The 23,765-nt window shown below is 34.6% G+C and overlaps 1 protein-coding gene across 7 annotated transcripts in view; it reads right to left on the bottom strand.

Annotated features, from left to right (window-relative positions):
- Positions 1–23,765, bottom strand: part of KTN1 (kinectin 1) — a 105,294-nt gene that overhangs the window by 55,623 nt on the left and 25,906 nt on the right. For all 7 annotated transcript variants that reach the window (XM_038544798.1, XM_038544792.1, XM_038544793.1 and 4 more), the window contains 5 exons: positions 12,831–13,383; positions 9,020–9,157; positions 7,473–7,643; positions 6,189–6,319; positions 635–751 (listed from right to left, as the gene is read on the bottom strand). In XM_038544798.1, the coding sequence (XP_038400726.1) occupies positions 635–751; positions 6,189–6,319; positions 7,473–7,643; positions 9,020–9,157; positions 12,831–13,353 (1,080 nt within the window). In that variant the 5' untranslated portion in view covers positions 13,354–13,383. Of the gene's footprint in view, positions 1–634; positions 752–6,188; positions 6,320–7,472; positions 7,644–9,019; positions 9,158–12,830; positions 13,384–23,765 lie in introns of those variants that run through there.

The following is a 23,765-nucleotide window of genomic DNA, read 5'->3' as shown; positions in this document are numbered from 1 at the left end:
TTTTTCCTCGTGATGAGAACTTTTAAGATACACTAACAACTTTCACATATATATAATACAGTATTACTAACTACAGTCACCATGCTGTACATTACATCCCCAGGACTGATCTGTTTTCTACCTAGAAATTTTTATCATTTGACATGGTTTTTACATGAGTTTTTAAAGGTCCTTTTTTTTTTAAAGGTCTTTTTTTTTTTTAAACTCTCAGAGTAAAATTTCTGAGGTTTTAAGAACTTCACTGATTAAAAATTATATTTATCACAAGAACCTTTATAAATTACCTATTAAGAGTTTCACATTTATCCAATTGGATTTAAACAAGATCACACCCAATTTTGTGCTTCCTTAGAGACTAATTCTAGGTCAGATCCAAATGAAACATGTTCCCAATGTCCAAACGCTTCTGTTATTTGAAATGAATATATCTAGAAGCACTGTTATTTTAAATGTATAATTCAACTGTAGGCTATAACAACGTGAAAAAGTGAGACACTTCCATAATTCTATAAGAAATTTAATTTTACTGGGTATAAATTTGTTATATAATTAAATCTATAATTAGACAATTTCTGAAATCCTTCACTGCTCCTGATTCAGAATACATATCCCTTAAATATAAGAATGTCTTCACCTGAGTTAACTGCTTACAGCGATCCTTCATAACAGCAGCATCTTCCTTCACAGCAGCAAGTAACTTGTCTTTTTCTTGAAGCTGATGCACAAGTGCAGTCAACTCTCCTTTACTTGACTACAATTGAGAAATCAATATAGAATTAGTAAAAGTTAACATGGGCTAATGAAAATGAAGTATCTAATATCTAACATTCTTAGGCCAATGCAGAATTCACAATACATAAAATAGAATCACAGGCAAGTACTAGTCAGTGAAATATCATTTGTGAAAGTCACTGTATCATTCTATATTCTGATGCATACAATAGGATACATATCAACCAAAAAATAAATTTTTTCAAAGAATTCTAAGACTCCAGTTTTAAACCCATAGTCAAGGTAGCAGTCTCCCCCTTCTCCTCATAAAAGATCAAAAGAGGAATATGAAACCAAAATGCAAACAACCAAAATGACACAATCACCTGTAATATCAAAACATAACATCAGAAAAGACTGCCAAAAGTAGTGGAGATCAAACACAAGTGCTTGACAACCCCATTAAAATATATTCAAGACTACAGAAGTGCCCTGGTGCCTAGTTCTCTGTAATTAACCGGCATATTCTGAAAGGAAAAACCAACAATCTTCCATTTGACATGAGGAACAAAGAAAATACGACTCTTTTTGAAAAAAGACCTCAAGAAGCTAAAGAAGTGGGAATGAAGAAGAAATCATACAGATAAAGTTTACTCCAAGAGAGCAGCTAGTTAGGAAGAGTCGAAAGAAATTCTCTATAGTGAGACTCAGTAGTTAAGTCTTTTACCCACCCAGGAAGATGAAAAGACTAAAATAATTTATTTTCACACACAGCCTGAGGAAAACAGCAGTTAGCCTTGGTCCTTTCATTATCAATCTCCAGGCCAGAGTTGATCCAAGAAGAATATGCTCATCTAAAGAGTAATGATTAAAAAGAAAACAGGGTCTATGCAAGATACATGAAAAAAGGACGGAAAGGAACAAAAAACAAATGACAAGAAAAATCACCCAAAAAAGACTGTCAAAGAGCAGACAAAATTGTGATAAAAAAAAATATCGTCATGATTTTTAAAAATCTTACAGCAGTCATTTCTGGAAAAACAAGAGCAAAGAACAGAGCGCACAAGAAAAGGTAAGCTCAAAGACAGACCAGAGAATGAGATGAAATATGAGCTGGCAAAACCCAGAGTGGAAGTAAAAGTAACACCACCTCAGAAATACAATCCAATTCGAAGCAGAGAACAGAAAATGACACACTGCTGAACTATGGTAAGAAAGAGTCCAGGGTGGAGAGAATAAGGAGAAATAAACAAAAAGCTTTTATTTTTAAGCATTAAAATATAAAAGATAAAGATAACAGGCAAAGGTTTAGTATATGCTTAATCAATACCCATTATTTCAACTATGTTAAGGGACAAATATCATGATTGGAAAGACATGCTTTATCCAAAGAAATACTGAAAGAGGACACAAGAGTCAAGGCCAAAACCATATTAACTTTACTGATGAACTTAAAAGAAGCTGAATCCCTTGATGTCTGTAAATCAAGTTTGTAGGGTAGACACTGGAAAAATCCAATAAATAATAAATACTTAGGTAAATTGCCCAAAGGATGTTTTTGTTGTGAGAGTATAGTCTGACAAAAATACATGAAAAGAGTGCAAAATTCAGTGTGGTCTCAGATCTCTATCCAGCTATAGGTGTAGAGGACGGCATAATGCAAGCATGAAAAATTTTCAAGAGAGTGAAACCCAGAAATATTATACCCCACCAAATTATCATTCAGATATAATGACAACAAAAGAGCATTTTAACTTGCCAGAATTTGAGAAATATAGTTCCTATGAGCCCTTCTTGAAGAAAATAACTTCAGCCAATCAAGAGATGAAACTATTGCAAAAAAACTGCTACCAAGCTTTGACCCCAGCATTAACCTGTACAATTATGATTAACCCAAACGTGAAAATCATAGTCACAAAACAAACATTAAATATTCTAATTATCTGAGAAAACAAATGCTATAATTAACAAAAGTTGAGAGGTAAAAAGGAGGATAAGAAAAAATTTAAGTAGGTAGACCTGCTCCTATTATATAGCATAGAGTCAAAAGAGAGAAGTTAAAGTTGAAAAATCACATAATTGAGGCAACTATAAAGAACACTAAGGAATTAATAATCAATTAAAATATAAAATATTTTCTTACTAATAATTACATTAATAGTCTATGGTAGGAACTCTAAGCACCTACTATGTATTACTTCATTTAATTTTCAAAACTTGATTATCATTCCTATCTGGAAGATGAGGAAACTGAGGTATTGGAGTTAAGTCACTCTCTTAAGGCCAAACAAATCTCAATGTGGCAGAACCCAAATTTGAATCCAGAAAATCTGACTCTAGAACCCAGTATATTACCTGGCTCTAATATAAAACACAAGTGTCTTGTAGTTTAAACATAAAGGCACATGCGTGGATGCACACACAGGCACACAACCTAAGATCTCCTCAACTCTGCAACCCGTCTAGCATTTATTCTCCTCTTCCCATCTAAGGTTATTCAAACTGGACACACTATCACCTTTCCTATTTATTCAGTATTTATTTACAGTCCAGTATTCTGATGAAACAGCTTTCACTGAGGATATCAAATCCATTTTTTCACATCTTTATCCTCCTTTATATCTCTAAAGCATGTCACTGTTGACTTTTCCCCTCACCCGTGAGCTCTCTACCTTCCCTAAGCATCTATGATTCCACTTGCCCCCTGGCCTTGCTACTTCTCTTCAGTATCCTTTGTGGTGGCTTTCCTGGCCCTTTAAATGGTGGTGGTTTTCAGGGCTCATTCTTGAACTTTCTTAGAACTCTGCATATATAGAGAGGTCTGGTCTAATACACATCTACCATGTGTATTGGTGATAGCGGGTTACTTTCCTAAATCACACCCATTGTGATCTTTTTCCAACTCCAGAGAAATAGATGTTCAACTGTGAAATGAATATACCCACTTAAATGATCCAAAGGATGCCTAAAACAACTTCCTGAAATTTTTCACAATCGTCTGGTCTCTCCTTGGCAAAGTGTTCATAAACACCACTGTCACCACAATCTATCCAGTTACTAAAGAGACAAAAACAAGCATTCATTCTAGACTCTTCTTTAGCTACCATAGGTAACTGGTCAGCAAGTCCTCTAACTCCTGTATCTCTATCCTATGTTGGTTCTCCTGCACTTATCTTCACCCTTTATCTGAAGCAATCCTTATTAGGTGTGAGTATTTATTTATACCTGGAACCTTGAGATCTAGTAAAAGGTATGACAAAGACAGTTTCTATGACAGGGAAAGGAAGACACTAAACTTACTTTTGCAGATACTGAGTGCCTACAGATAAGAGAACCACTCCATAAGAAACCCAGAACAGTAAAAGTTTAAAAGAAAACCAAAAAGTTCCAAAGATGGGGAAAAATGTGAAGTTGCAAAATACTCTATTTCGAAACACTATCTTTAAGAGGACCCAACTTCCTCCTTGACCTGCCTAAAAGAGCTATCAACCCAGTCTCTAGAGTTCAAAGCTACCTCAGACAATAAAATAATTACTCTTTCCTCCATAAGCCACCACCACCATCCTCACAAGAGAACACTTAAAGCAATTATTTTCAATTTTAAAAAGCAGTAATTTCAATCATTAGGTCAGCTGTAGGCTTTTCTCTTATCCCTATCAATAACTAAGATATACACTTTTAAGATAAACACTTATCCAATTAAAATAAAGCAAATCAAAGGGCAAATTCTTCCACTAAGAATTTCAAGTCTCTTGCAACAGAATGATGAGATTTTGTACCCAAAGTCACACACAGTTACACACTTTCCCTGATTACACTGGAAGACCTTGTTTACTCTGGGCCATTGCTGGCACCATGTGCAAACTGTCCAACAAGCATATTACATTATAAAATGCCAGAGTTGTAAAATACATTGTCAATACATCCTTGGAGGTATAGACTTAATATGCTATGATAAAAGCTACAACAAAAAAGTCTAGATAGGAGAAAGAATAGCAGAGTGAACAATTTAGAGTGGGAATTCAGATTAGCCTTATATGAGGAAATAATACAGAAACATCAACTAGGAGACTACTGAAGGTAATCTGGTGAGTGAGATGGCTTGGACTCAAGTGTCTTTAAGAAAAAATGGGCAACACCTGGGTGGCTCAGTGGTTGACTGTCTCCCTTCAGCTCAGGGTGTGATCCCATTCGGGGTCTGGGGTCGAGTCCCACATCGGGCTCCTTGCAGGAAGCCTGCTTCTCTCTCTCTCTCTCTCTCTCTCATGAATAAATAAATAAATAAAAACTTTTAAAAAAAGAAAAGAAAAAAATGGAAGCCACTCATAGTTTTAAAGCATATAAGTAGTTAGAAGTGTATGTGTATGTTTAGAATAACAACAATTAAGTCCAGCGTCTAATATTGAATACCAGACACCATGTCATTTTATCTTTTTTTTTTTTTTTTTTTTATTTATGATAGTCACACAGAGAGAGAGAGAGAGAGAGAGAGAGAGGCGCAGAGACACAGGCAGAGGGAGAAGCAGGCTCCATGCACCGGAAGCCCAACGTGGGATTCGATCCCGGGTCTCCAGGATCGCGCCCTGGGCCAAAGGCAGGGGCCAAACCGCTGCGCCACCCAGGGATCCCCATTTTATCTTACACAATATTTGAAAATTTGTCACCTTTCCCAGTATGACACAGTATACATAATACTATTCATGAGAAATTAAATATTAATTCCATCTTTTGTTTGGAGGGATGGGGCTTGGTTTTGTTTTTGTTTTGTTGTTCTTTTTCTTAAAAAAATTCAGTCATAGCAATGATTCTACCATCCAAATCACTTATTTCAGAAGGATGATATCTCTATCATGCTCTCTCTCTCTGTCACACACACACAACTCTCCCAGATTCTTTGATGTATGCTATATTAAGTCACAGAAACATTCCATATAGTCTATCCAGATATCACCTGACCTTGCCTTCAATACCTCCAAGCAGAGCAAAGCAAGGTTAAGTGCCAAATGACCTTAAAATCCTATAAATCATCTTATTATAAGCACTTCACTTTTGTCAAAATATCATATGACTCAGACACCTGACTAAATAAATAAGTATACTGATCAGTATGGTTTAAAAAAATAACTTCTGAAGATATTCTGGAACTTTTAAGTGTGATTATGTGCTTTGGAGTATGAAAGATGGGAATGTGAATTTATTCATTCCTCTAGCAAAGTCTTACTTGGTGCATCTTTTTCCTTTTCTTTTTGAGAGTGAGAGAGCAAGCAGGGAAGAGAGGGGGAAAAGGGAGAGATTCTCAAGCAAAATCCACACCCACCGCAGAACCTGACAGGGGCTCCATCTCCCAACCCCAAGATCATGACCTGAGTGAAAATCAAAAGTTAGACACCTAACTGACTGAGCCACCCAGGTGCTTCTTGTTTGATGAACTTCTAATCACTGTTCCCAAATATGCCCATAACCAAAAATATGCTTACCCTCTTCAAAGCATCCTGTATCACACCAGACTTCTCCTTTAGCAGGTCTACAACACAAAGGGCCTCATCTTCAGAAAACATCATAGTCTTCAAGGACAGAAGAAAATCTTTAAATTTCACTTCAGCATTTTCTTTAAAAAAACAAAGAGGTGCCATTTAAGAGACCCAAGTAATAACTTCAACAAAGGTAAGCATCAAGAATTCTTGACCCAGAAAGTCAATAAGCAAGAGAAAACAGATTTACATCTCACGCCAAACAACAAAAAATGTTCCAGTCAGGAGAGAAAAAAGTGTTCACCGTCTTTAATACATTATGGAAAAATTACACCAACTAAAAAGTTGGCCAATTTGCAAAATACTAAAGTGCCAGTATGCCTTCACTTTAAAAACAAATATTCATGTGTCTAGTATGCTAGTATCTATACCAGACATGTTCACAAATATTCTCATTTAACCTTAATACTCATGGCATATAAATCAAATTTTACAGATGAGAAAATAAGCACAAAGATAATTATAAAAAGGAAATCTGACTTATAAATATCAAATACAAACAATCCTGACACTTAAAAAAATTCATGTATCAAGTATCCTCTGATTCACCCAATTTCCCTGGAGGCTCTTACATCAAGCACAAACTTCTTCTTCTTAAAAAGCAACTGCAACCAATTAGACCCAAAGAAGCTCAAGGCTTTAATAGTTAAGCAACGTCGTAACTTTAAAGTCAGATGTGTGCATGTGTGAGGACAAGGGGTGTATAGGAATTCTCTATACTTTCCACTCAATTATGCTGTGAAGCTACCCTTGCTCTTAAAAAAAAGTCTATTATAAAAGTAATATTAAGAGATGGTTGTGAATTAACATAGAAACTTCACAAGTGACAAGAGTCCAAGAAAAAAAATCACCAGACAGTAAAATAACTGTGAGATCTTGGGCAAGTCAAATTCCAGGGTCCAGCTCTACAAAACTTAGTAGACCAGACTAAAAACTACCAATAAACCTTTTACTGCAAAGATTCTATTATTACTTTACAGCTCATTCCACTAGAACTCAAAAATGTATTTTTTGGGATGCCTGGGTGGCTCAGCGGTTGAGTGCCTCCCTTCAGCCCAAGGTGTGATCCTGGAGTCCCAGGATCAAGTCCCACATCAGGCTCCCTGCATGGAGCCTGCTTCTCTCTCTGCCTGTGTCTCTGCCTCCCTCTATCTCTCATGAATAAGTAAATAAAATCTTTAAAAAAGAAATTGTATTTAATACAACAAACTGTTGCATGCCATTTGTTACCTTTGTCAGTTTCAGTCTTCAATTTTTTAGCCCCCGTTTTCTGGATTCCTTCCACTTGGTCGGGTTTAATTAGATCAATAACCTCTCTCTTATCCAGCACAGGATTTGAATCAGCATTATCCATCAAAGGAATATAAGTAGTTGCATGTATAAGGGGCTCATCTACCAATACTGCAATTTAAGTTCAACAAAATTATAATCACTCACGGTTTTAACTCATGTACACACATTTAAGTTTAATGATAAGTGCAGTTAGTTTCAAATATCTAACACCAACTTGGCTTTAAATTCCTATTTTATCATTTAACAAGTCAAAACACTCTAATTAAGCAGTGCCGGTTCAACATTATTTTACAATAAATCACTTACATTATCTAAAAATGTGTTAACATATCTCCTAATAGTATCTGAAAATTTCTTCTCTATCCTCTACTAAAATGTAGAGTTTACTTAGTTCTCATTTTCTTCCTGTTTTAACTAAAACTCCACTCACATTTAATTAGTGCCCAAGGAAAAATATTAATCTGTATTTATGTTGGTACTTTACTGAATTCTTACTACAAATGATAGCTTTTAATTGAGTCACTTCCTAGTACAAAAAAATCAGTCATTGTTCCTTGCAGATATCGTCTCATTTCTAAAAATTATGTCTATAATTTCCATGGTACATTTAGGTTAAAATTTGCAAAACAACATTAAAAGTGGAAAAAGGAAGCCTCCTTATACTTTGCTTCCAATTTTAATGGGAAGAACTGTAAGAGCTTAAACATTAAAGTCTGACATCTGTTAGCTAGAGATATAAACTTCCACACACATATGAAAATTTCTCTAAAAAATTTTGGGGGCATATGTAGTTTTTATTTAAAATATATAATAAACATTTAATATTACCAAATATTTGTGGGTAATATTTTTCTGTACCTAGTTGCTTCATAATTTTGATACAAATTGAATTTCATATTTTCTCTTTCCAATTGTACTATTTTCTAGCACTAGTTGATACCACAGCCCAATTATTATCTTAATATAACCATTTAATCTACATACATTTCATAATGCTTTCCCTGGACAATTCTGAGCATATAAAAATTGCTCCATCACTCTTCATTGGATGCTTTCATATATACATGCAAAACTATGTTTAGGAAATAATTGGGAGTATAGGGTAATGACAGATGTAGCCAATGCCCTCAAGCATAATTTTTAAATAATACTTAAAAGTACAAACATGTCAGGAATACTTTTCTTCTATAATTTGTATGCTATTTATATTATTTTCAAAACTCAGTTAAGAATGAGAATATTTAATAAATGCTTTGTCCTTTTTAAAATTCAGATAAAATTCTTCATCATAAACTTAGACGCTGGCCATCTGTCAGAGCACTATGATACTCCAAGGCTCTAGAGATCCCTGGACTTCTATTAGCATTAACAGTTATTATAATACATTAAGTGGGAATTAATAAGCATGCGAGGTTTCTAGGATCCTTGTTCTAGTGTACTTCTCTAGAATTAGTATTTATTAAATACATATCTACACATTTCACCATTTTCTGCCTTTTGCTTCTTTGAAGAAACTTTCTTCTTTCCTGATCCACTTTCTTGTTTAGTCTCTTGCTGGAGGGGTAATGATTCTTGCTTTTTTGAAGGTGCCATAAGAGTTTCCACCTTTTTATCCTGGTCATCTTTATTGAAAATAAATGAAAGCCATCATTGAAAACAATGTAAAACATTCAATTACTAATGAATAATTAGTAAACACAGCAGAAGATTCAATAAATGAGTAAGTCCCAGAATGCTTTACCTTCAAATTTTTAAACTCTCTAGTAACATCACTCTAGCTTTCTTACTCTGTTATATCTGTCTTTAACTTCATCAAGACTTCTAAGTACTTGCTCCTTCTTTTATAACCCATTTTTTCAGACACTCTTAATCCTACTACGGGCATGCTCAAATCTCTACCATTTAAAAAATAAAAAATAAAACCCTTCCCACCACTGTAATTCCTACCTTCCCACATCCATTTCCTTATAATGATATAAGAATGATCTGTACTTCCTTTTCTACCAATCATTTCTCAACTAAGTGAGACCTGATTTTTATCTCCTGCATTATATCCATGAAAGGATTTACACAGCAACCTAGTGTCCCAAACACCCACTCTATCAATATCCTTTAATTTTTCCTTGACTATTTCTCATTACTACTGATCTCTACCCTCTTTAAAATTCTCTCCTCTTCATTAGGCTAAGTGAAATCAGACAGTCACAAAACGACAAATATGATTTGACTTATATGAAGTACCCAGAGTAGTCAAATTCACAGAAACAGAAAGTAGAATGATGGCTGCCAAGGGCTGGGGAGAGAGGGTAAAGGAGAATTATTGTTTAATGGGTACATAATTTCTGTTGGGAAAGATGAAAAAGTTCTTGAGACAACTGGTGGTGATGGTTGCACAAGAATATAAATGTACTTAATACCACTATATACACTTAAAAACGGTTAAAACAGTAAATATTATTTTACCAAAATAAAATAAAATTTAAAATTCTCTATCAGCTCCCATAATTCTTTCTTACATTTTAAATATTCCCTTTCAGACTCTTGTGAGCCACTCCTGCAAAATACTTCATATGCTTGTATTCTTCAGGGTAATGTCTTTAATGTAAATAATTTCCTTGGATGCTTTATCTACACCTATGTCTCCAACTACTACTTTTCATGCTTAGGGCTTCTGAATCTATATTCTAGTCTTATGCCTCTCCTTACACAACCTGTTGCATCCTAAATTGCTCCTATGTAAGTGGCCCCCCAGGAAAACCTGAAACAAACTGGAAGCATTTCTCCTCTCCATACACATTCACTCTCTCGCCAATCTTAGTGCTACCAACCACCTCCCAATCAGGGGTTGACAAACTTTTTCTATAAAGGGCCAAACATTACATAGGTTAGGTTCTGTAGACCATACAGTCAAAATTATTCATCAGCTGTTGGCAGCATGAAAGTCAGTCATAGACATATGTTAATGAGTGAGTGTGGCTGCATTCAAAAACACTTTAAATAAAGTGGATGAGGAGGTTTGAATTTCATATAATTTTCACATTTAACAAAATACTGTTATTCTTTGAATTTTTTTCAAAACATTTAAAATGTAAAAACTATTCTTGGATCATGGGCCATGTAAAACAGGAAGCAGGTCAGATTTGGCACAAAGGTTTTTAGTATGCCAATCTTGAGAAATTTAGAACTTCAGTAATTAGCTTTGATATTGCATTCTCCTTCATCTGTCATACTTAATCTAGTAAGATTAGTCATATTGATTTACTTCGTACACCTCTCTAACCTACTTTCTTTTCTTTTTTTCTTGCCCCCCTCACCCCCGAAGTAGGCTCCATGCCCAATGTGTGGCTTGAACTCAGGACCCTGAGATCAGGAGTCAGATGATCGACCAACTGAGCCAGCCAGGCATCCATCTCTCTAATCAACTCTGTATTTCTTCTGTCACTACCATAGCTCAGTCCTCCTATTTGACTTTGTAAAATAACCTCTTAACTAGTCTATATACATAATAAAACTTGCTCTCAAGTTCTGCCAAAGATATAGTTCTAAAATATAAATATGACCATGTAAACTGACCTGCTTGAACTATAACATCCCGCTCCTTAACAGTGTATACAAAAACCATCACAATCTAGCACCAGCATATCTTTTCATCTTTGTTTACTACCACTCCCAACCTCTAATTTCAATACACTGTATTCTTATCTTTGAGCCTTTCTACATGATATCCTGCCAGCATGGAAAGAGGTCCACTAGTTGCTTGATAAAGGTCAAGTGAGTCATTAGGGAAGATCTCAGGCACTGCCTCCTCATAAAGCTCTTCACCCCGGTCCCCATAAGTAATAGTCCTTTATGCTTCTTGCAGTTCTTCTGTATTTCATATATCTCTTCCACAAGTCACATTTTATTATTGGCTTACATGTCCTTCTCCTCCACTAAAACAGAGGTGCTTACTCATTTCTCTAGTACCATGCCTTAATCATGCCGGCAAACAAATATTTAGAATCCAATATAACTGGGGATCCCTGGGTGGCTCAGCGGTTTGGCGCCTGCCTTCGGACCAAGGCATGATCCTGGAGTCCTGGGATCGAGTCCCACAGGGCTTCCTGCATGAAGCCTGCTTCTCCCTCTGCCTGTGTCTCTGTCTCTCTCATGAATAAATAAATAAAATCTTTAAAAAATAATAAAATAAAATCCAATATAACTAATTTAATACTCCACACACAAACAAGTTAATGTTAAACACAAATCCTTTCATACAAACTGCAGTTTCACATATCATGACACTATTTCTTATGTGCTTTCCATTATATTTGCTTTTTGTTTTGTCTTATTAGTAGGCTCCATAGCCAGTGTAGAGCCTAATGTGGGGTTCAAACTCACAACCCCGAGATTAAGATGTGAGCTGAGATCAAGTAGGACGCTCAATGGACTGAGCCATCCAGGCATCCCTCCATTACATCTGTTAACCCCTCTAACTGGAATACCCTTATCCCACCCATCCCCTAACACCCAAAACTCTAGCTAGTACTTACGTTAACATCTAAATTAATTTCAGGCATCACATCCTCTAGGTGATCCGTCCACCTTAGAACTATTACACTGGTTCTACATTGGTATTACATACCAAGATCATTATTCTAAACATTTTATAAGAGGGGTGCCTGGCTAGCTAAGTTGGTGGAACATGCAACTCTTGATCTCAGGGTCATAAGTTCAAGCCCCATGATGGGCATGGAGGCTACTTAATTAAAAAGAAAAAAATTGAAATAAGTATTTTATAGTAACTATGTTCATGTCCACAGCTTAAATATGCACTACTTTCATCTCTGTAGTCCTAGTACCTAGTATAATCCTAGTATAAAATAACTACATGATAAATGTTTGCAGAATTAATCAAAGGCAAAAAATGATATCTAATTTATCTTTTCATCTTTAATTCCTATCACATTAATTAGAAAATATTGGTTGAAATAAATGTAAACTTCTAACTGCTGCTATTTATAGGTCCTTAGTTGTGTTAGTAAAACAGCTGGATTTTATATATTTCCATTTAATGTATTTTCTATGTTTCTAATATAAGTTGTAGTTTTAAATGCTATTTTATGATCAATACTAATTATTTTATCAGCAATTGATGCAAATGAAAGCAAACATATATAGTGAAAATGACAGTGTTCTTGGTTTTTAACTCAGGATTTAATATAGTGGACACACCTAACAAACTATCTAAATTTCAAGTTCTAAAGTTATTAAAACTAATATAATCATATAATAAAGTTAAAAAGATTATAATACCGCTTCCATTTTTAGACTTCTTCTGTCCTGGTTTCTTCTTTGAGGCAGCTGCTTCAGAGGGGGGGGTGGGCTGTTTAGTAACTGGGACAGGTTCTACTTTTTTGCCTGGAATCTTTGACACATCACTTTCTTTGGTGACCTGCTCTTCTAGTACAGGCTTGTGTTTCTTCTCCTTCTTCTTTCTTTCTCTGACACTACTTGAAGTTTCAACTACATTCAGTGGAACAGGTACAACTTGCTCATCTTCTACAGCCAAGGCATCAGATAATTTAAAGTCCCGGGGTACACTCTCAGAATCAGATTCATGGAGGTTCCCATTCTGGATCTCTTTCTTTTTATTCTTTTTCTTTTCTGCCTTCTTTTTATCTGTTTTGGTAGGAATAAGCTTTTGTTCTCTTTTCTGCTTTGCAAGAACTTCATCATATAATGTTTCTTTCATGAAAAGCCAGAAGAAGAGGAAAATTACTGTAATAACTACTGAAGGAATAAGGACAATAAAATATGTTGACTCATAAAACTCCATGGTGCTTTTGTTAATGTAATTCTGTAAAACCTAAATGTGGGAAAGAGAAAAAAACAATCTCGAGTCAGTATTATAAAAGTTAATAAACACGCAAAACTGCTTTTGAAAATAGTATTTCAGATCAAACCTGGTGTATAAATCTAAACAGGTTAATTTAAATCACACAATTATTTTGCCACCTACAATTCAAATATACTATGAAAGAAAAATTTGTGGTAATAACTAAAAAGAGTGTACACTTCCTTCTACTTTTAAATCATGTGAAAAGATCCTGATGGGAGGAAAAGAACCTAGACACCCATTACTTTTTTCTCCAAGTATCAATTTTTAACATGTATATGGCTTTTTTCCTTTTATTGCACATTGATTGGTACAACTATATGTAGAAATAGAAGAACTATTACCAAACATTGGGTATTTATTAAAAGTATCATACTTTTAACAGAAAGAAAAGAAAAGAAAAGAAAAGAAAAGAAAAGAAAAGAAAAGAAGAAAAAGGAAAAAGGAAAAAGGAAAAAGGAAAAAGGAAAAAGGAAAGGAAAGAAAAAGAAAAAAAAGAAAAGAAAAGAAAAGAAAAGAAAAGAAAAGAAAAGAAAAGAAAAGAAAAGAAAAGAAAAGAAAAGAAAAGAAAAGAAAAGAAAAGAGAGGTTGCTCATTCCTTCATTTAGAGATTTAAGCTCTTCACAAACTCCTAGCACCTTCATTTCAGGGACGAACTGCCTCAGGATATAATGGGATACAGCACAGACATGGAGCTATAATAAAGTGAAAATCAAAATGTTAGGTTGTGTCATTTGGTATTAAAATTATAAATGAGATGCTTTTCTCCATTTTTGTTCATGGTACTCCTTACTGCAACAAAGTATATACTGCAAAAACAAAGCTGGCCCTCACAATATTTCCCAAATGCTAAAAGATAAAAGAAGACCTCCCTCTACAATAGAGAATAAGTCCTACTTTTAGATTAACCCAATAGCTACAGAATATAATGGTATGAACTGATTACCCAGATCTACCTCAAATACAGACACTACAATCCCTCATTCTGAAGGATAGTTATAGCTAAAATTAAACCTCAAAGTAAGAATGATTCTTATGTTTAGATATCAATATTCCTATAAGTAGATATAAGCCACATAAATATGGTTTATATTCTTATAATGCATATCAAATTTATTATGGAAAAAGACAAGGTATGTAATTCATATGAAATTAAGCCTGTGAACATGCTTAAGATAAAGCTACTTAAATACAACTTTTGTCCTTTAAATGTATAAATGAATCTGAGAATTTTAAATTTTTTAATTATCCATCTTAAGTCTCAAAAAAAAGGTAATGATTAAAGAAACAAAATTCTACCTAAACAGAGGAATCACTGTAAGAATTATTTTAGATCTTACAAAAAATCAGCTTTAAAGCTGAATAAATCTGAATTTAATGAATCACAAGACTTCACCAAAACCATTTTAAGAAGACTTGAATTTTCTAAGACAAAATAAAGCTATTCATAGTGGTCTCTACTGCCAGATAGAAAGACCTAGAAATCCTATACTGATAACATAATAAATGATTTAGCCTTTCAACTTGGTTATAACTCATAATAAATGTGGAATATACTTTTTTTCAAGTTACACCAGCAATGACCTAAGTCTGAAAATAGCCAGAAATGGAACCTGAAAACAAAGCTGTTTATTAGGCACACTCTTGGTCTTTATGATTAAAACAGCATTTGTTAACATTTTATACTTCCACAAGCAATTTTTTAATGATATTAACAGAACCCTAGACTTAGGCAAAGTCTTAACAAGCTGAAGGGGAACAGAAATCATGTGCTAATAAAATACTAAAAGAAATTTTATACAGAATTGTTTTTCCCTTATAAAGCATGAACTCTCCAGGTTTTCAATCAATTAGACATATATTACTGTGTGTGTAAATGTTACCAGTCAACCAGAAATGCTTTCAACAAGCAGAGACCAAGTTTTTTGTTTTTTATTTAACATTATCATCCATAGCCTACACATAACCTGTCCAACTTAGCTGGGGAATTAGGAGAAAAAGGACAAAACGAGTTAGAACTCAGATTTTTAATTTGGGGAAGAAAAGACGCAAAGTTACTTAGCAGCAGCCACAGATGCTGAAGAAAAGGTCATGTCAAAGTCAAAGATCTTGATGAACAGCAAACTGCAGCCATGTGCAGCTTAGGTTTTAGGAAAGCAAGGAGAGCAAAAAGCAAACATTCAGGGAAAAGAGAAGCCATGAGACCACAAGAACTCTGAAACAGTTTCCTCAAATGTTCTGATGATTTTCTGATTTCCTTTTCCAGGTCCCATATAAGCCTGGAAGAATCAGGATTCTCATCTTTGGATTTTCAGGAAATGCCCTTCACACAATTCAATTCACCCTGTCTTGAACTTGTTTTCCACATCTAGAGGAGCCTAATCAGAACACCAAGACAAATTTAAAGTCAAGAAAATGCTTATGTTTCTTTAATCCAATAATCCCAATTCTTTAACCCAAAACACTTGCAAGGAAAAGTACATATAAAGATGTTCACAGCAACATTGTATATGAAAAATAAAGAGACAGACATAAAACATTCAACATCCAAATGGGTTCAACTAGCAAATATCAACTCAATAAAATATTGCTTTTAAAACTGTAAATATTTTTTAAAATTAAATAAGATTTTTGTCTAATTCAATAAAACTAAATAGTCAAAATCATAATTTTACTTGTATGATCAAAACATTTTATGTATAACAGGGTATATCAAGATCATTAGAGTTGTACCAGAATCATGGGTGGTCTCACCTGCTTTAATATTTTAGTTTTACACTTTGTCTTTTTTAAAAAGGAATCCACAAAATGTTTAATACTTAGCTTATTTTTTAAAATGGCAAATGAGTGAGTACCACAAAAATCAATAATAAACTTTATTTTCACATGTATATGTACCCATATACATGGGTAGAAGAATAATATAAGGAGAGGAGTACCTGAGTGACTTAGCCAGTTGAGCACCTGACTCTTACTAGACTCCGCTCAGGTCAGGATTTCAGGGTAGTGAGATTAAGAGGCATAGCACTCCAGGCTCAGCAAGGACTCTGAGATTCTCTCCTTCTTCCTCTCCACCCCACCTCAAGTACATACATGCACAGGCTCTCAAATAAAGTTTAAAAAAAAAAGTAACATAAAGAGGGTAGGATAAAGAGGCAAAAAGGAACTGGGAATGAAATCCAGAAAAAAACAGAGAAGAGCAAAGGCAGGAATAGATTTTAGGTGGGGGCAGGGGATAACAATGGAAAAATAAAAAGAATGGGTAGGAGAGGATGCAACAAAGTTAATTTTTAGCTCAAAAAAAATTTTTTTTAGCTCAAGGTGATACTACTCAAGTTGCTAAAATTTTCTCAGTCTGCAATTTGCAACTCAATGTAATGTCTGAGTTAATAAAACATGGAGACAAGCAGCAACTCAGGTTTTGAGATGACAGCAAGTCACTAATATTAATAATTGCTCCCATATTCTATTTCCTTTGTAATATTAAGAGCCTTGAACCTAATCATACCTTAAACCTTAATAAATTCCAATCTGAATGTAATTAACAGCCAAGAGTAGACAACTAAAGCAGGACCGAAATAACCATGGAATCATAAGAAATGGAGTTCAAACTATTCTCAAACCACATTCCAAGCCAGTGGCTTTCATATTTTATTTAGACATACTCCCTTAAGAAACTTATCAAACATCAATGCACTTTCTCAAAAGTGTAACATGCTAAGGTGTACATATAATTCAGAAGGTTCCTGGACTCCCTAAGGGGTATGCATGAATCCCACATTTAAAATCCTGCTCTAGAGTAAGAGAGGAAGAGTTTTTATCCCTCCCCCACTGATAAAGGACTTAAATTTTTTTTTTAAGTTAACAGAATGAAGAAACAATATATATAAATTGTTTCATCTGAGTATTATGAATGCTAATCAAATAATTTTAAGATTCCATTTACTTGTCTTCTTATAACTTAATTTGTTCAGACAAAAATTGAACGGCATTACTCAGTTAAATCTTGTAAATTTCTCAGAAGACTCAAAAACCTTTTTATATTAATAATGTAAAACCTGAAACTTTAAATGATATAAAATCTAGGAGCAATTATTACAATTTCAACCAAACTGCTTAATCAAAAAGGATAAAACTACATACGTAATAACAATAGATTGTTTATAATGATAAGCAATGAAATTATCTAAGTGTGGGACATCTACAAAAACATCACATATTTAAACATCACACCATTTGGGGCACCTGAGTGGCAAAGTCCACTGAGAATGGACTGCTCAGATCATAATCCCAGGGTGGGAAGATGGAGCCTGGCTCTGCACTCAGCGTGTAGTCTGAGACTCTCTCACTCCCTCTCTCTGTCCTTCCCCCTGGCATGCTCACCTTCTCTCTAAAATAAATAAATCTTTAAAAAAAAAAAATCACACTATTTAAAATAATGGACAGTGTAATACAGCAAAATACAATAACAAAAAAGCTAAAAATTACATTGAGCACAATTATATACATATAGATAACACCTGAGGTTATACAGAAAAGGAGAAATCATTTTTTAGAGTGAGATTACAAATATTTTTAATGTACAGCTGACCCTCGAACACAGGTTTCAACTGTTTAGGTCTTTACAAGCAGCTTTTTTTTTTCAATACAAACTTTCATTACCAGTAAATATAACACAGTGCTGTAAATGTATTTTCTCTTCCTTACTATTATCTTAATATTTTCTTTAGCTTTCTTTACTGTAAAAATACAGTACATAATCATATATTACACAAAATATGTTAACTCTTATCAAGAAGGCTCCTAGTCAACAATAGGCTATTAGTAGTTAAGTTTGGGGGCAGGGAAGTTAATCGTAGATTTTCAACTGCCTCTAACCTCTGCATAACTGTTCAACTTTTTAAATTTCTTCTACATTAAAACAGATTTAACCATCCTGAATGCCCATTACAGTCTTAAAGGTTTAAGTAAACACACATGAAAAGGAATTGCTTACATGTTACAAGAAGGGAAAACTAAAGCAATTTGATCAGTATATTACTGAATTTCAATTTCAATGTAAGATTTTGAATTCTACTTTCTTACTACTGTAGCATTTCAGTTACTCTTGCTTCAGCCATCATTTTGTTTAAACTAAAAAAGAGGGATCCCTGGGTGGCGCAGCGGTTTAGCGCCTGCCTTTGGCCCAGGGCGCGATCCTGGAGACCCGGGATCGAATCCCACATCGGGCTCCCGGTGCATGGAGCCTGCTTCTCTCTCTGCCTATGTCTCCGCCTCTCTCTCAATGTGTGACTATCATAAATAAATAAAAATTAAAAAAAATAAAATAAAATAAAAAAGATTTAAAACAAAGGGGATCCCCAAAAAACATATTTTATAAATTCTGTTGATAAATTGATAAAATGACGTCAACTGGGATGACTCAAAGAACTACTAGGAAAAATATAACAAAATTTAGACTAAATTCCAAACAAACTGAAAGTCAATTTTTTTCCACTGATGTACACCAAACAACATACTAGTAAGCAGGCACATTTGTAAAAAAGTAATCAATTGAGGGAAAGGCAGTTTTCAACCCAGGAATACTAAATTTCTATATAAATCAATACAGTCTGGACAACTAAATGAACACACCTTTAAAATATAGAGAGACTCTCTCTCAGATTAGCTTACAGAAACTTTATACAATATACAACATAGTTAAAATTTTGTAAGTAGCTGTGAAACAAGCCTAAACTGAAAAATTTTATTACAGATTCTTTGTAAAAATAGTGTTCTTAAGTAAAAAAGAAACCTATCTGTAACCTGACCACACTGAATTGAAATAGTATGCATTCCAAACATACCATTACTCATACCATGTTTCCCTTCCTTCAAATCCATGATATCTTCCATTGTTTTTTAAATGAACAAGTTAATCTTTCTATGAAAATGGTTTATAGAAAGTACAATGATAAAAAGTCTATTATTGGTAGACGAGTATCATTTAATCAAATTTCCATTCTACAATAGAAGTACCTATAATATTTTCTGAACTCTTCTTGCTAAAATTTAAGAGTAGGCATTGTGTTGTGGCTAACCTTCTAATACAGTATGCATGCTATAGTATTGATATATTCTAAGCAAAAATAAATTTTAAGACCAATGAATAGCAATATAATAAAGCACTAAAGTGAAATTGAGGGTCCTGACTTTTGATTTTAATCTGCCTTGGCTCCAGGGGTCTTTTCTTACAAAGCTCTTAAGGTCCAAAAAACCTGCATGATCTCAGAATACAAAGCCAAAAAATTTAAGTGGTCTCAAGATGATGGTGCTCACAAGTGCCTGTCACCAGAAGTAAATGCACATTCCTTCTGGTGGAATACCCTCCCAAGTGCAAAGCTCAAGATTTCCCAAGACTGTCATCCAGATAAGAGCTAACAATCCAAAATGACAGAACACAAAATAAGCCACCATGAGCAACAGTCAACAAAAAACAAAATAAGAAATTAGATCCCTAAAGATTTAAGATACTGGAACCAATAAATTACCACATACCCACATAAACAAGAAAGAGGGAATTGTGAAAATAAGCAAAGAACAGAAACTACCAAAAGTAACTGGGTAGGTGTAAATTAGAACTTCTACAAATAAAAATATAATAAAAATATTAAATTCAATGGATAAGTAAAACATGGATGCAAGGAAGCCAATTAAAATTACTATCTCACTCAGCCAAACAGATCTGATGAGAATGAATTAAGTCAATGCAGATAGAGACACCTGGGTGGAATTAAGGAAGAGGCAACACTCAGAGCATAGTGAAAAGCAAAGGAAGAAACTACTACAATTCATTTCTAGCTTGGAAGAATCCATAAATGATAAAATCACTTGCCAACATCAAGAATACAGGTTCATGTCTGGGAGTTTTAGATACAATTTTGAAGACTATAAAGCATAACCAGCTACAGAAGATCAGCAGTCAATTGAGACAAAATCAGCAGTAAGAAGTTACCACAGGTTCTAAATCATAAACCAAAAAAGTCATTTTTCAAAAAAAAAAAAAAATCCTATCTCACCTCCTCCCTACTATCCAATCTAAAAAACTTTGCCTTGTCCTTTGCATAAATCTTCACTTATCCTTCAAAACCTAGCTCAAATCATTATCTATGATATTATCTTTTTAACTATGGTATTCCATAATAAGCTGTCATTCATTCATACGGTTACCTGGCACCAATTATATGTCAGCACTGTTCTCTAGGGTTTTCTGAATAAAAAAAGCTAAAAAAAAAAAAAAAAAAGGCCACAATCCCTGCCCTTTTATGGCCATCATTCTACTACAGGGAAGACAGGCCAGCAATTAATTTACAGTATGGGAGACAGGAAAACACATGGTATATTCGAGCAAGAATAATAACAGTGTAATTCAAGTATAATAAACAAGATTAAAAGTAGATGAAGTCAAAGAGATGATCTGAAGTGGGCAGGAGCAGTGAACACCATGTACTTTCTTAACTGTAAAGACTATTGCTTGGGCTTTGAGTAATATGGGAAACTAGTGGAGGGTTCTGAATAGAAAATATGTAGGGGAGGCTGAAAGCAGGGAAAATTGTTAAGAGATGAATGTAATAATCTAAGCAAGAGATGATTAGAGCAAGTTGGTGGCATGGGGGGTATTAAAAAGTTGTTAAATTATATACATTTTGAAGGTTGAGACAAGATGATTTGCTGAGGACTATAATGTGGGGTGTGAGAGAACAAGTAAAAATAAAGCCAGGGATCCCTGGGTGGCGCAGCGGTTTAGCGCCTGCCTTTGGCCCAGGGCGCGATCCTGGAGACCCGGGATCGAATCCCACGTCAGGCTCCCGGTGCATGGAGCCTGCTTCTCCCTCTGCCTGTGTCTCTGCCCCTCTCTCTCTCTCTCTTTCTCTCTCTGTGACTATCATAAATAAAAATTAAAAATATATATTAAAAAAATAATAAAATAAAGCCAACTCCAAAGATTTTAGACTATGCCAAAAACAACAGAACTGCCCTTTACTGAGATGAGGGAAATATGGAAAGGAGATATTAGGGCTGAAGATCAGGAAATAGGTTTTAGACAGGTGGAGATGTCCAGGAGACAGCTAAAAAAAAAAAAAAAAAAAAAAAAACAGTATGTGACAGGTGAGACATGCAAGCTGAAAATACAAATTTAGGAGTGTTCAGTACATTTATTATACCTAAGGCAATTAAAGAAAATTAGGAGTACGCTACCCTGGTGGCTAAATGAACAATGTATGAAGGAGAGATCAATCAACTTTATCAAACGGTGTTGGTAATAAAGTACGACGAAACATAGAAAGTGACTGTTGGATTTTGCAACACAGACATCAGTGATGATTTCTGGCCAAAGGCAGTAGAGTAGCTGTGATCAAAACTGAAATGACTTCATCTGTGAGAAGAATGCCAGCAAGTGTGGACAACTCTTTGGAGGAGTTTCTACGAAAAGAAAGAAATGAAATGGAAGAAGCTAGAAAGAAATATGAGCCTGAGAGTTTGATTTTTAAAAACAGAAGAAATTACAGCATGCTAATATGCTGACAAAGATGATCCAGCAGAAAGAGAAAGATTGATGATGCAAGAGAATGAAGGGCAATGTTTTCAAATGGCAAGAACGAACAGGATTTGGTATACAAGTAGAGAGTGACCTTAGACGGAAGCACAAACTTCTGTAAAAACAGACACAGGCAAGGAAGTAGATACGGTAGAGAAGTTTAGTGAAAATTCTCATCCTTGATGATACTATTTTCTTTTTTTTTTGATGCTACTATTTTCTTAATGCCTAGTCCAGAATAAGGGTAAAAATGGTGGTATGAGAGGTCCTATCAAACACATCCCAATTATTATACTGTTAATTTTTTATTCTTTGTAAATTGTTTGTCCACTTAAGTTTAAAAACGTGAATGGAGGGCACCCTGGGTGACTCAGCGGTTTAGTACTGCCTTCAGCCCAGGGTGTGATCCCGGGTCTCGAATGAGTCTGACTTCGGGCTCCCTGCATGGAGTCTGCTGAGCCTGCTTCTCCTTCTGCCTGTGTCTCTGCCTGTCTCTGTCTCTCTCTGCATCTCTCATGAATAAATAAAATCTTTAAAATTTAAAAAAAAAAAAGGGAATGGAGAATGCTGGATGCTTTAGCAGTGTTGCACAAATTGCTGATATTAAATGAATTCATGATCTTGCTGAGAAAGTTAAGCACACAGTATCTATAAACCAGAGCATAAAAACCAAACATGAGTCTCCATGTGGTTCTACTCTTTCAGCTCAAGTACCATTCCTACAGCTAGTTCCCCTTTTCCTAAAATCCTAGAGTAGTTATTCTTCATGTATACATTTACAGAATTCTGTGACATAGGAGACAGTCTAACAATTAAAGGGAGACTGTAATCTACTGCAATGTGATATAGATAAAAGGACAGATAATAACACAACTCAAAATATAAAACAGATCCAAATAGACATTTAGTCTATATGTTATTTCAAGCCAATAGAGGAGGGCTAGATCATTTACATCAAATGAAGACATCAAAGTTTTATTTTTTTTTTTTAAAGATTATTTATTCATTCATAGAGACAGAGAGAGAGAGAGGCAGAGACACAGGCAGAGGGAGAAGCAGGCTCCATGCAGGGAGCCTGACGTGGGACTCAATCCAGGGTCTCCAGGATCACGCCCTAGGCTGCAGGCGGTGCTAAACCGCTGCGCCACCCGGGCTGCCCTCAGACAAAGTTTTAAATATAAGAAAATGTATAAAGTACTAAAGAAAACAGGAAAATTAGACTCACCTTATTTTGTACAGTTGTATGCATATGTTTAAAAGTTTACAAGTGTATTACACCTGAAATAAGAATTTTTTAAAACTTGATTCTACAAATCAAGAAAAATACACCAGTGAGAAAAATCAAGGCATTAGCTGCTTCCTGGAACAGCCATCAAAATACAAAAACTCATCTAAGTTTCCCTTCTCTAGTCAGTTGCTACACAGAAAGTATAATGGCCCCAGAGTCCACAGTAAAACTATAAATTTATCTTTTAAAATAAGAGGAAAAGAATTCAAAGTAACAAAAAGATAAGCCAGTAAATGAAACAATGAGTTGCCTGACATGGGAATTCAACTAACAACAGCTTTTCTAAAATTAACTTCATAGACTACACTGAAATCTCAAAGCTGTGGTGCAATTTCTCCTTTTAAATTGCAACACACACAGTTATTTCTGTGACTCATACCTTACTAACACACCTCTTATTTCAAGCAATATCCATTCTAAAGTACTGCTACCCCAATCTAAAACAAATCCAACTAATGCCAGAGATGAGTAATAAATCTAATTTCT

Source organism: Canis lupus, chromosome 8 (assembly GCF_011100685.1).
Source record: "Canis lupus familiaris isolate Mischka breed German Shepherd chromosome 8, alternate assembly UU_Cfam_GSD_1.0, whole genome shotgun sequence".
NCBI classification, from domain to species: domain Eukaryota; kingdom Metazoa; phylum Chordata; class Mammalia; order Carnivora; family Canidae; genus Canis; species Canis lupus.
The sequence above is the reverse complement of the archived record's forward strand: the minus strand, read 5'-3'. Positions and strand labels throughout refer to the sequence as shown.